This window comes from Centropristis striata, chromosome 23 (genome assembly GCF_030273125.1).
Source record: "Centropristis striata isolate RG_2023a ecotype Rhode Island chromosome 23, C.striata_1.0, whole genome shotgun sequence".
Classification (NCBI taxonomy): domain Eukaryota; kingdom Metazoa; phylum Chordata; class Actinopteri; order Perciformes; family Serranidae; genus Centropristis; species Centropristis striata.
Genome location: NC_081539.1, coordinates 20,157,966 through 20,174,735, shown reverse-complemented (window position 1 = coordinate 20,174,735; position 16,770 = coordinate 20,157,966). Strand labels below are relative to the sequence as shown.

At 39.1% G+C, this 16,770-nt stretch overlaps 1 protein-coding gene across 2 annotated transcripts in view; it reads left to right on the top strand.

Annotated features, from left to right (window-relative positions):
- Nucleotides 1-16,770, top strand: part of cntnap2a (contactin associated protein 2a) — a 350,626-nt gene that overhangs the window by 287,635 nt on the left and 46,221 nt on the right. For both annotated transcript variants that reach the window (XM_059327332.1, XM_059327333.1), the window contains 2 exons: nucleotides 2,665-2,792; nucleotides 16,012-16,182. In XM_059327332.1, coding sequence (XP_059183315.1) covers nucleotides 2,665-2,792; nucleotides 16,012-16,182 — 299 coding nt within the window. The remainder of the gene's footprint in view (nucleotides 1-2,664; nucleotides 2,793-16,011; nucleotides 16,183-16,770) is intronic.

Below are 16,770 nucleotides of genomic sequence, written 5' to 3'. Positions count from 1 at the left end.
CAAAGCAGCCCCAGTGGAACAGTTAAATGCCTCATTCAGAAGTCCTTCAGGGATAAAAGAGTGTTTGTCAATCAGCCCACCCACAGATGTTCTCAGCTGGTCAGACGAACTCGTTGAACTTCTATTTTTCTTTAACAGTATGAAATGCTATTCAAGACACTGTACATCAGACGTGCAACTGTTTCTAAAATAATCTCAGTTTGAAATGAAATTGTAAAGGTCAGTCTCTCTAAGTACCTGTTATGTTTCATAAGTACATGATATTTCTTTGACTTGACATTCACATATAAAAACATCATTGAATCCCTGTACAACCAGGTAAAAGAACATCTTGCCACAAGGACTATAATAAATATTGACTAGATATGCCATACCCGTGGAAATTTTGATGAGACAGTATCACTATGCTCAAATCGAGTCAAATTGTCACTAGAGCTACTGCTAATGTTTGCATTAATCTGTCGGCTCAGAGTCAGCCTTAGCTGGACAGTGTGATGAGGTGTCTAACTTCAAAGAGACTGAATGATGAACGCAGTCATCAATGATATGTTTAATTAAGAGGAATGTTCGCCTCCAGAACCAACAGTTAGTGTTTCAAAGCTCCTTTAGCCAGCTGATGGATCTTCTCATTAAACCAATTGCTTCGCTGTCTGTGGGTGTGTGCATGTGTGTACATACTGTATGTTTGTCTGAGAGTAATCGCTGGGTGTTAGCAAGAAGGAGAGATTTCATTTACTTTCATGTCTCCCTCCTCATCTCTAAAACTGATGAGATTACAAATAAGTCTCACTCTGTCTGGTTCTATCCATTAATAATGTATGCATTAATGTCTCATTGTTTGGCTGAGTGAATTTATGAAATATTACCCATATAACTCTATTTCCAGTCATTACCCTTATTTTTGGCGGCACATAGAAACACAGATACACACATGCATACACAGACACACACATGTATGCATACACAGACACACGTGCACACAAAGACACACACTTGTATGTATAAACAGACACACATGCATACACACACAAACGCATACACAGACACACACATATGCATACACAGACACACACATGCATACAGACACACATATGCATACACAGACACACGTGTATACACAAAACCCTCAATTAGATCTTACTGTTTTATTTCCAAACACCCAATGGTTTGTAAACAATTAAAATGAAATAATTTAATGGAGAATTTATTTATTTATTTACTCATTCACATTTGAAAAATACAATGTTGATTTAAATATACAATGTTTATAGTTTGTTGTTGTATTATCAGTGGACTAGGGACAGAAAGAGAAAGTAGTTCATTTTTTTGCCTGTAGCATCTGTCGACTAAAACAATTTATTCATTGATGTGTCACTGTTGTCTTGATAATATATTCCATCCTTTCTCCATTTTGTTATATTAAGTTTACATACTGACTTTTTTTTACCCTCTAATTTTTTATTATTCTATTCTTTAACAATGTTACTGAAATGGAAGGGGGAGGATCTATGTATGCCCTTAATTCTTTTTTTTCCACAAAAGTTTATCCAATCGACTTTACACTGAGAAAGTGTATTGCTGAGGATCCGAGGAGTGTTAACTGGGAGCTCTTAAGATCTCTGGTTCATATTTTTTAATAGAGTTGTATTTATACACTCGCTCCCTGTGACATTCAAGAATAGATGATGAAAGAGAATGAGGAGATGTTACATTGTAGCAAACTCAAACATTTCAAGCATCAACTTTCAGAATGAACAGGGATGTTTGCACTCATATATTTAAATATTTATAATTTTTTCAGTTTATCATTTTACACAATAGTCACAATATCTTAAAATATTTATATAATGAAAACATGTATATTATTGTTAAAAAATGGAGGAAAGAGAAAAAAAATGTATAAAGTATGCATATATATAAAAACAAATAGACAGTATTGTATATACATATCTGTGGTTTAATGTAACTAACAACATTTACTGTATAGTGCATTTTGATGCTGACACTTTTGTATTTCTACTGAGTAAGTAAGTTTTGAGTGCAGGACTTTTACTTATAGTGGAGTAATTTCACAGTGTGGGTTCAGTACTTTTACTGAAGTAATACTTTTTCCACCGCTGATACATACACATATATATTGTTATTCACATGCATATAGAAATTAAAGATGCCCAAGTAAAAATATAATAAGAAAGTGATTAATTAATTTCTGTGGATGCACATGCAAATGGGCAAAAATCATGTGTTATATTACAATTATGTTCATAACCGCTGTCATATGCAAACATATTAAACTGTACATACAGTGTAAAACTTGTGTTTTTCCAGCTTGTACAGTATTTATCTCCTTCCCATGTAAGGGAACATCCTTCATCATCAACCTTATCCTTCCTTTCTTTATTTCAAAATTACTTCTGTTTGATAATTATAAGGGCACTATTGATCATTTTAAAGCCTAGGAATTATTCTAAAAGAAAACATTATTGCAATAGTTATCAATAGTGTAGCCATATAATCACAACTTTGGAAAATACATGAATGTTTCTAAACAAAAGATGCAGAAATTGCAGATTGAAAAAAAAACAAGCTGGAGAGAATAAACAGTGTCTAACCTGGATTCTCCTTTTCCCTCCATCTGCATGGTTTCTTCAACTCATCTTACAGGAGAGAAGACTCTGGTCTCTTAATAAATAAAGAACACCTGCCAGTCAGCCAGGTTGCCGTGGGTGACACCAACAGACCGGGCTCTGAGGCTAAGCTGACTGTTGGACCACTCCGTTGCCAAGGAGATAGTAAGTGTTGTGTAACTCCGGTTATGCTTAAAAGCTATGAATAAGAAAATAAATGTGGACCAGTATCAGAAGGACTAGGACTGCAAACGCCCGAGGCTTGAACACAAGGATGAATTTACATGAATGTATTTTAAACACATTAACTGCAGTTAAGATGTTTACCATTTTAACACAAAGTTTTTGCCAAAATAACAAACTAAAACAGTAAAGTGTGCACACAGATAACCCTTTAATGTCCCTGAGTCTTTACAATGGGAAACTGGTGGACCAATCATTGGGCCTTAATCCATATTTGTACAGTTGTAAATCCAACATAGTTTTTTGACTGATGGGGAGCTTGCAAATATGTTACCATTTCAGAATCCAAGTGATGATTGGTTTGGAGCAACAGTTTTAATTGCAATAATGAATATTGAGATGAACAGATATTAATACTGTGAGCTACAAGGTGTTTAATATGTCATTAATGAATGATTAATCGGGGACATACAATAAGTAACTTGAGCCGAGACACACAGGAGGGGACCTGCTAGAGGACGCCAAGGAGTGGTGCTTTGATTCAGAGAATGAAAAGGTCAGTCGTGTATCCAGGAGCTAAATCACACTGTGCTTCAGAGTTATCAGGAAGGTCTTAAAAATAACTTGGAACCTTACAAAGTGCTTGCAGAGAAAAAGGAAGACTGCGTTTTGGGTTAGCTGCAGGTGTGAAAGAGACCTTTGAGTGAGGCAGGCGGGCTGCGGTTGCAATGACCTAATTGACAGAAAATGAGTGCCTTAATGACTTTCTCCAGATCAGCAGCTGAGAGGAATGGTTCCATTTTCAAAATATTTCTCAGCTGGTTGTAGAGATGACTGCACGACCTTTATGAACGGCTCATCAAAGGTCAAATAAAGAGAACACCTCCAGTCTCTTTATTACTTCTGGCATTAAAATACCCCTGTTGATATTGTGTGGAGCTTTCAGGGGGGAGCAAAATGACTTTTCTTTGATTTTAGGTTAAGAAAATTGTACTTGAGACTTTTGAAGTAGTTGGGTTTATAACGTGATGATTCGTCTCTGCGGATGAATTCATAGAAAATAATATGGTGCTTAACACAAAGGTCACTAGGTTGTATAGTAGTAGAAAAAGGTTGTCTTATCTATTAAAATACAGATTGCTCTATGATGTCTGTTGAACCACGGTAGTGTTGTGTCTGAAATGCCAACACATTGTTAAAGCAGGTCAAGTATTAGTGCATGGGCAATAGAACAGAAAATAAATAAGAGCACATTCTCTTATATCTTTTGTCCAAAAAAAAAAAAGGTTTGTGACCCTCAGGAAATGTCTTGTATGCAGAGAAGCTGCCTAAAACCAGACTGGAATATTTCCCAAATTCAATTAAGACTGAATAAATTAGCTGTGGGAGTATTGTATTCTCATAACCTATGATAAAAAGCGTAGGCATGCCAGTCAGGAACATTGTTACACACTGAAACTTTTGACTGGTAACCTCCTGTGCATAAGAGGTAATGGGCTCTCTATAGGTCCCAAAATATACGGTCTTTTGACTGTGACAGTGAGACAATGTAGGCAAACGTGTTCAGGATTTTAGCCAATGCCTTGTGCTCTACAAAAAGTAAATGACCCATCAATCTCCTTACACTTAGCTCGACCTTTCTCAATAAAAAAATGTTCTGAGTGAAATAACTCATAAAAACCCAAGTCAATGCAGCTGTCACCATCACACACATCACGATGTGTGCAGGTATGTAACAGCGGGAAACTAAAAGATTGTGTGAAACAGCTTACCTTGTTTCATGATACCTGGCTACATTTTTACACCCGATATACTTGAATGCTTGAATTACTTCCCGAACTGGCTATTTGAAGTGACAGGTGCATAGTGTGCATTTCACTGCTGCTACAAAGGTTGCTCAGCATAGAAAGCTTTTATATTATCGACACATTAAAAAATTTCACTTCAAGCAACAATACAGACAAAGTGGTTTATGGTATGTTGATCGTTTTTCTATTATAAACATGGTTGTACCTTTTACTGGGAATACTCTGACTGCAGTCACACACATGGTCTATTGTGGTAGCATCTGTTGTATCTGCATATTTTAACAATGTGCAGTCAGTCAGGGACTTTAAGATGTTTTCAGGCCCAGTGTTCAAATCCAAACAGCATCCCACCCCTCTGTAAGAGTCCCTTTGCCACAGTTGCACCACACTTGTGGCACCACCCATAATATTATGTCAACAGTTATCACTCAGCCTATTATTACAATTACTTAGTCTAGTTGAGACTACATGACTTTGGCCTGATTTTCCACTCCCCAATATTTTTTGGAGCTCCCCGACAAAAGCCCCAGATCAGAGTTGGCTTGGTGCTCATAAATCGCTGCTCAAGCGCTGTGTGTAAACTGTTCAAAGATGTAAGCTGAGAGTTTCACCGTCTGGACCTGTAGGGGAGTCCAGATACAAGCTACAGCCAATTACAGGGAAAGACACAAGTTGAGGGAAAACCTGAGGGAGGGCAAATAGTAACGACGTGTGGAAACAGCTAATTTGTTGAACTTGTTGTGTGCCAACAACATCATCAACAAGCATGAATACAAGGAAAACTCAGCAGAATGCATTCCATTGTTTCAACAAAAAATATTGTCTCACGTATGGTACTATCCTGTTTCAAAAGGCAGTTTGGAGACCCGACATATTCATCGGGGATTCCTCCTGGTGAAAGATATTGTAGTGCAGGTTGTGTAGTGTGAACGGTACAGCGGTCTGATGACTTTGAAGGTCAGTAGTGTGAACTGGACGTTACATATATCCGGTCAGTGAAGTCATGGCAATAATAAAAAATCAGACGGAAGATGAAGAATTACTGAGGAGCAAATAAAAAAGAGCCCCTGTTGTGTATTCACATATAATAGGCGACTTTATTGTACCTAAACAAATAAAGCATAACTTAAACAGACAGCAGAATTGAAATAAAAGAAAAAGAATACTTTGGTCTTGTTTATCTTGATTCTCCCCATGTGGAAGAACATTTTGCCTCTTTCTTCCTTCATACTCCCAGTGGAAATGAAACATTGTAAGTATGTCTTAGACTGTACAATACATTTAGACATTGTTAGCCAAACTTTTTGAAATGAAAAAACCTCTTTTGATGATTAGAATTTGCTGCTGATGGTTTGAATGGGGTCTTAATTAAAAACTATCGTGAGAGAGAACAAGAGAAGACACTTCATGCATAGCACAGTACAATTGGGCACATTGTTATTCTGGGGTTGCACTTGAGTGTGAAAATAACACATTGCTCATACTCACATTGTGCCGATCATTCAAAGAAACAGTTGCTTTATCTTGACTTGTCATTCTGCTGTGAAAAACTATGTATGTGTGTGGGTTTTTGTGCACATAATGCATGCTTTGTGTGTGTGTGTGTGTGTGTGTGTGTGTGTGTGTGTGTGTGTGTGTGTGTGTGTGTGTGTGTGTGTGTGGCCAGATAAAGATATCTGAACCCTGTCCAGAGACTCCTGCATCTGAACACACCCACATCCTTTTATTCTATTCTATCTAGTCCTTTTAGTTTGGGTTGTTTCTCAGGTAAACATCAGACATCAGCTATTGAACACAAACACACCCTGAGAGGCAGTTTAATCCTTGCTGTTTCTCTTCCTGTCTATTCTTCTAATCAGTGTTGGCACAAAGCTCTCTGTGGGACTTTGGGTCAGCTGGAAGACACACACAGATTCTGGCGCCCTATCATATTGACCACATCTCTTTCCTCCTAACTCATGAACCTGTGCTGTTCCACTTTGTCTTAAACCTACCTGCAGTATGTCAGTCCTGCAGCCTGTGCTCTGTGTTTCTGCCAGGTCGGCATGAACTAATTGCATCACATTTCTGATGCATCTGTTATACTTGGCTAAATGACACATTTCTCATTCTGAATTTGAGTGGGCTTTCATACAATCTCATAAAAGTCAAATGGATAATGGAAACCTAACCCTAATGATGTCAAGCCACACAACCATAAGGAGTGCATCCCATCGCAAGGATATATTTAGTAGCTGCATGGCTGGAAAACACAGACCAGTATGTGATTGTGATGCAGACCACTGGTAAATATTGTTTTCAGAGCATCAGCAAGTCAAGTTAAAGATGATGTGGGCTGATGCAACATTTTTATTACATTTGCACCCCCGGGTCAGCATATATGCTGTCTGTATGGTGTGTCTGGTGCATGCTATGTCCATCAATTGTCACCCGTCAAATGATGAAACTCTACACGGCTGGTGTGTTGCACTTTTTGTGGCCCAAGTACAATCTTGAAGGAGCCAAGAAGCTGATTTGTTTGCTTTATATGCAAGGGACGTCTTCAGGAATCCTTTCTCTCACCCCTCCTGATTGCAACCGGAACACAAAACAGACTACAGCCACAGTAAAAGGCAATGTATCATGCTTTTCTTTAGTCTGGAGCAAGTGGACTAAAATACAGAAAGCAGACAGATTCCGACTTCCCATAGGTATTACCCATTGAAACGATTCAAAATAGAACTGTATGAATTCCTCAATCAAGGGGTTTTGTCTTTTGAGATTGCCTCTGTCTCCCTTATCCTCTCTCTTTAGTTTTCTCTTTCTCTGAAGAAAAAAAATAGATTAAAACAGCTGAGACAGAAAGTAAAGTTGGTATCTGCTCTGTGATGTAACAAAATACCAGAGAGATTTTGTGGAAAGTAATATCCTGTAGAGAGAAAGAGAAAACATGGATTTAATCTTTAGTGCATGGCAGCATGATCATTACGATAAAAATGCTTCATATATTATCTATTGACTGCTCATTTTTCATACTAAAGGGAATAATAGAGTGGAGCTATGAAATCTCAGCGGAGATGTGCAGATATGTGTCTTCTACATGTTTTACAGATAGACAGTGCTGCATTTTAAACTATAGATACGGCTTACTTTTATTTTAGCTTTGACCAGCAGCTCTATCAGTCGCTCTATAGGCTTAGACTCTCTATGTGTATGAGCTGTTTGTCATAGAGCTTTGCAGGACATTGGACTTGGCAGAGAGTTCCCATTGGTTTTCATTGACTACTTATATTTAAGCCACGGAGGTCAAGTGTTTGTGAGGTTATGTGTGTATGTGGATGCAGTCCGTCCGTCCATTCATCGGCCAGACAGGAAGTGGCCTGGTTCTGTCGAGGGTGCAGAACATGACAGAACACCTGCCCTCACTCCTCACTGGTTTCACACTCATTATGGTCCCTTCATCAACAATCTGGTGCCACTCTCACTAATGTCCTCTCATCACAGAGTTGCCAACATACAAACAAACCATGATTTAATGACCCATGACATCACATCTGTTTGTGTGTGTGGCTCTATCATGTAGCAGTATGGCAGACACAATTACTAAAGATGGATTCTGCTGTCACTTGGAAGGAGCCCTATTCTCTTTGTATTACTCTATTATCCATAATGTTCATGTGTGTGTGTGTGTGTGTGTGTGTGTGTGTGTGTGCGACAGACAAAGAGAGTTATCCTTTTTTATATTGAGTGACCAAATTAACAAACTAACTTTAAAATGAAGATGACTTTGAGGTATGTTTGCAATAGTGTTGGCTAAGACACTGGAACATGGAGCATACATTATATATTGGCCCATTAAGGCATATTAAACATATATTAAAAATTTCACACGTGAATAGGTACTCCGTGTATGATTGATGCTTCTCATACGGTGCATGGAGCTCTGTCTCAGTAAGAGCAATGATGATTGGCTGCCATATAATGGGTTTTCATACGCAAATGACTAATGTCTTGGGCAGTCAGGGAAAGTTTTAGTAAGGAGGTACTTGTATGTGTCTCTCTGTGTGCACATGTGCACGACTGTGCGTGTGTGTGTGTGTGCGTGTGTGTGTGTGTGTGTGTGTGTTTCCGTCTCTCTTTCCCTGTGTGAGCGCGTGTACGTGCTCCAACATTAATGAAGCCCATTTCCATGGCTAGTTTAATGGCAGCCTATACAGTCACAGGCAGACAGAGAGGAATTAGTCCCATTTATTGATGTTAAAAGGGTTTGGACATTTTAATAGATGAGAATGAAAATAAATGACAGCAAATGAAGCAAAGCAGCACATGTTCTATTATTATAATGTAATGCACCTGCTATGAGACATGTTTGGCCCCCTGACTGACCACAAATGAAAGCTTGCAAGGGTCACCTATGAAAGTTCAATGCTAATTAATTGGTTTGTACTCATTTGTCACTGTTCATATGCGTGCATGTGATGTCCTTGTAATTGATGTCATTTTAGTTATGCTTTTTAAGACTTTAGGGGCCTGGTGTGCATGGTATAATGTTCATTTCTTGAGTTTTTAAGAAAAAAAAGTATATGAATGTATCTATTGTGAATTGTAGGCATCAACAGATACAAAAAAGGTCACATTTAAATACCATTTGTAATCATTTGAACTATAAATACTTTGTAGTTCAAGATTTATGATTCAAAAACCTTTATTGTCCATCACACAATGATAGAAAATAGTCTTGGGAGGTTATGGGATCACACACAACATAAAACGTACATATATGAAACACACTCAAATAGATAAGAGCAGATGTACAATGCTACATTAAAAAGTAGTCACAGTCTACTTGGCCTTGTTTAAAATGGATATTGCAGTGGGAATGAAAAGATTTTGTCAATTTTGCCAGAAGTGATCTGAAGAGGGAGTCTGATGGGGTTAGCTGAAAGGAGTGGAGAAGGGGGTTTAGTGATGGACTCTATTTCTCTGGTGCATTATCAGTCCATTTGTGTTTTCTCCTAATTGGTCTCACTACTTCATTTTGCAGGGTTAAGTTGGAATAATTTTGTTTTCAGACACAATCCTGTGTTAATTGTGGTTTAATTTTTATTGTGATATTGGGAGAGATTGATTAATAAAGTAATAAAAAGATAAACACTTAATGCTTCAAGAATAAATCATATTGGCATTTCATGGAAAGAGGTAAAAAAATATTTAATTCCAACTTTATGTGCGACCGTGCATTATTACTATTTAATGAATTCGTCAGACATTGTTTAATTTAAACTACCGTGGTCAGCATGGATGTGTCGTATACATGGATTCCTTTTTTAACATTTTGGCCTTTTTTCAGTGATAATCTGTTCAAAAAAGTACTCTGTGATGAGCCTTAGTATTACAGTAATATTTAAATGTGTCTGGGTAATGATTCAATAGACCGAATAGACTGAAAAACAGTTGACCTAGCTGGAAATAGATTGGTCAGTTTCAGTAACCCTGGAGGAAAATTAAAGATAATCAGTGGTTACTTCTAATCCCCAATCATACAATACTGTTTACCCAAAGCACTTAACTGTCCCATATGCACATACAGTTGATAACATCACATTACAATCATGAAAAAGACATCATGTCCCTTCCTCTAATGATTATTTATACCCTAGAATAAAAATTGAGAAATGATAGATTTCTGAGCTTGATAGACTTTTATTTCCTGTCATCTGTTATTATACGATTATATCTCTGAAGGTTTTAGTGAATGCTAAAAATGTATGACAAGCAACTTCATTACAAATTGAGATTAATAAAAGTCGTCGCAGGTCTCAAATGACAGACAAACTAATTATCTGAAGTTTGAAATGCTATATTTACTGTATACACATGGATCCCAGGCCATGAAATTGCACGCCTCAGAAAGCTCAATTACACGCAGATTAGATGAAAAACAGGTCTCAATGGAAATTTTTAAATGAGCATGGAAGAAGTATATGCCTGTTGTGCCCAAACTATATATATGTAGGTTCAAGTGTTATGTTTTCAACAATGAAATGTGAGTCATGCCCTGAGAGACACTTCCTGAGCCAGATGCATCACCTTCCAATACTGGAGCTGCTGTCTCCCTTGTTAGATGACACTATTCTTGGTCTTTTGATGAAAAAGCCCCCCCCAACAACTTCACACCTGATGAAGTAGGTAGCAGAGTAAGTAGCAAGTGGAAAAGTTAAATGAAATGGCACAGCGTGTGTTTGCTCCAACAAACTGAGTAATAAGACCTGGAGCAGGCCTGAATGTCACAATCTACAGTGATAAAACTTGACACTGTGTGTACATGCTGTATATGTGTGAAGATTAGGTTATTAATAGGAGCTATCTTGGCAGTAAATGCAGTCTGTTCTGCCTTCAGCTGACAGTGTGCATGAATTTGTATTTCTAAAGTGCATGCATGTATTTGATGCATGTTTCTTTGAGTGTGTGCCTGAAAATGTCCTTGTTAATGACCTGAGCCCGTGCAGTCAGTCATCCTTACCATCTGCTGGTTCTGGCACATAACCCATCTGGTCAAGCATAGACAGATGAATCATCTAGTTGGCTTCCAGACCCAAACTTCACCTCAAAACACATCTCACATCATGTCAGCCTCTACAGTTCAGTGGGCTCTATTTCATTTATTTTTTTTACATGAGTCCCTGCGGCCCGATCCAGAGGTCAGCAGCTGTTTACAGTGTTTCATGCAACACCACGTTTCAGTCGTAGAAGTGATTGGATCAGCTAATCTCTCAATCAATTGATTTATCACATATAATCATATAAGACATGATGCCAGTTAAATGTTTCTTCCACTTTCTACAATTTCTGGATTTACTTTTGCAGCAAGTCAGGTTAAAGATGATGTAGGCTGACGCAACATTTTTATTACATTTGCGCTGCAAATGACTGCATTCCCGTCAGCATACATGCTGTCTGTATGGTGTGTCTGGTGTATGCTGCGTCCATCAATTGTCACATGTCAAATGATGCAACTCTACACAGCCAGTATGTGTTGCACTTAAGACTTTCTGTGACCCCAAGTACCTTTTAAGGAGATTGTACATTATAGACTTTTGCTTCATAATTCTCAATGTTTCCAGCCTGCAGCCCTAAATTGTAGGCTAGTTAGGAGTTCCTGGGTGGTTCTGGTCATCCATGGTCCAAGATAATAAGTTACAAAGAAACATCTACCTGTAATGTTGGGGTAACTGCAGATATGCACAGTTTTCTTGGAAATCCTCATGATTCTTCTTTTTTTATTCCAGTAATGGTGTTCTGCTTGATTGTGTGGTTGAAGGATTTTGTGAATCATTTACTTCTGATCTTTAGCGTCTTTATTACGTCCATCATGTTCACCATCATAGTTTTGCATTTTAGCATGCTAAAGTTAGGTAATTAGCAATAAACACAAGTTCAACTGAAGATGGTGGAAATTTCATTATTTTGAAGGTATTTGGTCATAAACTAAAGTACTGGACAAACTGAAATGTGTGACCTGATGATGGAGCAAGCTGAGAAGACAGGGGATCACTAAAGTTGTTATGGTTGTATAGGCTCTATATAAAGATGGATGACATGACAGCTCCCCTTCAATTGAGCCAAAACATTTTAGTTGTCCCCATCGACTGGCTGCAGTAAAGGTCATAAACAACATGCCTCCATGTTAGTGGAGTACATGTTAAGGTTATCTTAGACTGCACAGGGTGTATAGGTGAGACCGCCTGGTAACTACTGCAAAGTCTGCTCTGATGATTTCGGTATAGTGGGAAGAAGTGGATATGTATCATCTTTCTTTATATCCAGTTTATTGTTTGTAACAAATGTCATGGCAGTCAATGCAGTAGTTGAGATATTTCGTTCTGGACCAAAGCTGTGGATCAACAGGCCAACAGACCAGCATTGCCATTCATGGCCGTGCCACTATTTGGGCTAAAAAATAATCAACAAATTTGGTTTCACTCAAATTTGGGTTTGGTAAAACAGTAGCTGTGCATCAAACATACCCCCATCCTTTCCTCTTCGTAAACTGTGCAGATCAAGCCGTTGCTATATCCCAAGCTCCATGGTTACTACACCAACCTGAGCATGAAAGCTATAAAGCGTGGTGTTGTGTATGTCCTTATTTAGCCTGTGGGCTGTATGTGTTCACTTTTTATTATTACATGCTGCTAACTGATGGTTGTCCTCTCAAACAGAAAGCAGTGATTCACGCATAGTGCTGATTTTTAACTCATTTTTTAAAAAATGCTCAATTCCTCCTCGTGGACTCCTTGTGTGCATTGTTGAGTGTTTCAAGTGATGCTTAATGTAGGCTGCACATGGATAGGAGATATTGGAGGCCACCACCAAGCATCAGAGAACTCTTGAGAACGATAAAAACGTTTGGTCTAAAAATCCAGCATTATACTGCCTCACCAGTAATTGGAATTAAGTGTCTAACAGTACAGTAGCTCAGCAGCGAAGTCCATACCCATCCTGAAAGTAGATCTGAGATACTCTTGAATAAGCCCAATTGTCTACATTAGCACACCACACAATGAGGCCGAGGGCATCCAGGAGAAGAAATGACAACAGGATGAGAATTTCAGCCTCGCTGTCACCTTGAGAACCAATTAGACAGAGAAAAAGGTTTATCAAGAAAACCACTTCAGACTCCATTTGAAACTGCCTGTCTTTGAAGTGCTCACCTCTAAACATTGACACATCTGTGTATTGTATGAATATATAATGGCGAACAGCTTGATTGCACACAAGAACCAATAGGCCCATGTGATTGAACACAGATTGTGATCTGTCTTAGTGTGGCAGGCATCTGAGTTTAGTCCAAACTGATTTTATAGAACTTTAGTCAATACATTTTTGGCATAAACATTATTTGTCTTTTCTTTAAGCATGTTATCAGGCTTTATGGCTACTAGTATAATATTTGTGGTGTCCCAGTCACACATTTATGTGCTGGATCCGTTTTTGAAACATTTGTTTGATAAACATTTCAATATGGGAGTGATAAATGTGCCACAGAGCCTAGCCAACCAGTTGCATCTGTGGATCTGGCACAGGGGCAATCAGAGGTTTACGATTTGGCTTCCATGTTTATTCCTCTAACACTGTTTTCTCTCCAACACTCAGTTTCTGTCAACCCCCTAATGTTTTGTTCTCCTTTGCTTCTCACACCATAGATCCCCTTTGAGCTCTCTCTCTCTAACCTCCTCCCACTTCTCTCTTTTCCTCTCTTCTTGTTCTCTCTCCCTCCTTCTGAAGCGTGACTCGCCTCCAGGCTGTATTTCTATATCCTTGTGTCCTTCTTGAGTCTATGTCTTTGTCAACCTTCTTTTTACTCTCTTTGCTCGAAGCTCTTCAGGTATAACTCAGCGCATACAAATAGATATCACAGCATATGGGACTTTGTTATGTTGTTTATGTATTTGTGATGTCATATTTGGATTGTGAGGGCTGTATTTCTGTATGCAGTACACACAAAATAAAACTGAGTAAATTCTTTGCATATATATGTTTCAATATGCATTTCAGCTCTACTCTTCAACATTTGGGTTATTTCTTTTGAAATACCATCATGATTGTTCCTTTGATTCCATGTATATGCTGCAATCATCAAAGCAATCCCTATTGCAATCAGTCAGTGATTGTACATCTGAGTATCACCAGTTCCGTGGCTCTGGATTCCCTTCTTGCTTTGAACAACACAGTAAACATAATTATTTGTTTCTGTGGCCTCCACAGGCTTCCTCCTGTTTAGTCCTCAATTAACCCTGTTCAATAATTGGCTGCGCCTCCCGTAGAGAAATGAACAGTATTGCTACTTCAAACGCACTAATAACAAAGACAGCATCAGTAGGTGGTCGCATGTGCCTGCGTGTGCATGTGTGTGCGCTTGGCCGCTATCTGCCCTTGCCCCTGGTGACAGGATGTGAGGCAAGGAGGAGAGGGGAGAGGCTCAGCCCTGTCATTGGGGAGCGCTTATCGCACAGAGCCAGGAGAAACACACACACACAAACACACAGATGCACGGACACTGGTGCATACCTACACTTACAGGCGTGCACTCACGCAAACACGTGCAACACATGTTTATGCACATTAGTATGAAGTCACACACTTGAAAAGAAGCAATGGGGAGCTGAAGTGATAAGACAATTTACTGATTATTTGCTCAACAGAAAAATTAAGTAAAATTGTCATTTATCTACTTTAATTCTAAATTGAAAACCTTTTGGGTTTTGGCCTGTTGATCCAACAACTTAGGCTATTTAAACATGTCAGAGAATCTTTTAGATGCCAGATCAGAACAATAATTTAAAGATGAATTGATTGTAACAATTAATCGATTGAAGTGCAGTCCATACACACTTCTTAAACACACATTCTCTCCTCTCGGCTCCACTGCTCCTGGTCACTGTTAATCCAGGGTCATAACGAAGGTCTGAGGCCAATCCTCAGAGGCATCAACCAAATCTCACACAGTTTACACCACATTACTCTTCCACTCTTCTCCTCTTCCTCGTGCCCTCCATATGCCCCCCCCCCCCCCCCCCCCCACACACACACACACTCCTCTTCCTCTCCTGTCATCTGTCCTTTGCTTGACTTTTCTCTCCTCTTTTCCATCACTCCTTCAATATTCAATCCTCTCACCCGTGCCCGGCCTCTTCCCTCTCCTTCTGTCTTCTCTCCTCAGCTGTCCCCTCCTCCGCTCCTCCTCCTTCACTTCTTCCCTCCCTACTCTTCATCTTCCTTGAGTGATAGGAGCGAGACAGAGACATGGCAAGGGGAGAGGAGAGGGGACAGCAGAGAAGTCACTTCATCAACCACAGTCTGATAATTCATCAGCAGCTGTTTAGCATGCTGCTACTTTGTCTTCATTAGCAGCCGCTGGTTTCGCTTCATAAAAGTCATTATAAAAGTTGTTATCAAAAATCCCGCAGCACTTTGTCCATGTAGCCTTGTCCCCTTCTCAGGTCCTCATTTCGAAGAAAAGAAATTGTCTCTCTGTGCTATTATGATATGATCAACTTTCTATTGAGTATTATTGAAGTTGCAGGAAATTACAGGCTACGTTAAAACCTCTGCACAGAAATAGAGTTTTAGGTGATGGAATCATTTTTTTCTGAGGAGATATTAAATGAGCCACATTAGACAATAGACGTGAGATAAGGCTGTTTTATCCAGAATAGATTGATAGCTCTTTGGAATTAAATGAAAATGGATGCATAACCATTTGAAATAAAACCATTCCTACAATGAATTTATTCTGAAGCTTATCAGATCGGAATGGGTTATATTATAGTGTTTGCCATAGTGTGATGGAGGTAACAGCAGGTGCATGTCTGATGGGTTGGTACAGAGTTGTAATTCTGTCTATTTTTCCACAGATAACTACTGGAACGCTGCATCATTCACCACTCCGTCATCCTACCTGCACTTCGCCACCTTCCAGGGTGAGACCAGCGCTGACATCTCCTTCTATTTCAAGACCAGCGCACCCTACGGCGTCTTTCTGGAAAACCTGGGCAACACTGATTTCATCCGCTTGGAGCTCAAATGTAAGATGGATGTGATGAATTCTGTGTGTGCATGAGAGTCATTTCTCTCTCTGTTTGCGTCTCTTTTTCTGACTCTTTGCAGCCCAGATTGAGGTTTAATCCAGCAGTCAGTCACTGGGTGCAACCTGTCACCACACACACACTCAGAATCTCACATACACACACACACACACACACACACTGAAGCAGATGCACACCAGCAACAGTCAATTGCCTTCCTGATTATGGTGCACTACTTTGTGTGATTGCAAGAGAGAGAGCAATCATTTATTTAAGGTAATTGGTGTGTGCAATAATTATGTCCATTATAAACCTCTGTTTAACCAAATCACCCATTTTCAGGGTTGACAAAACACAAGCTCTCTGACACACACACAGACCTACTCTCTTTTCTCTCTCTCCATTCCTTTTTCTAAAAAACATTTTGCACATAGCATTTAACTCTTGAGATACACACATGAAGACACGAGGTCACCCATTGGTGTCAGTGAAATGGGTTGTATGTGTTTCAGTGTTTAGTGTGTACCTGCAGCGACAAGTCTTTTCACCCAGAAAGTATCTGCAATTTCACTTCCACAGATGGAAACA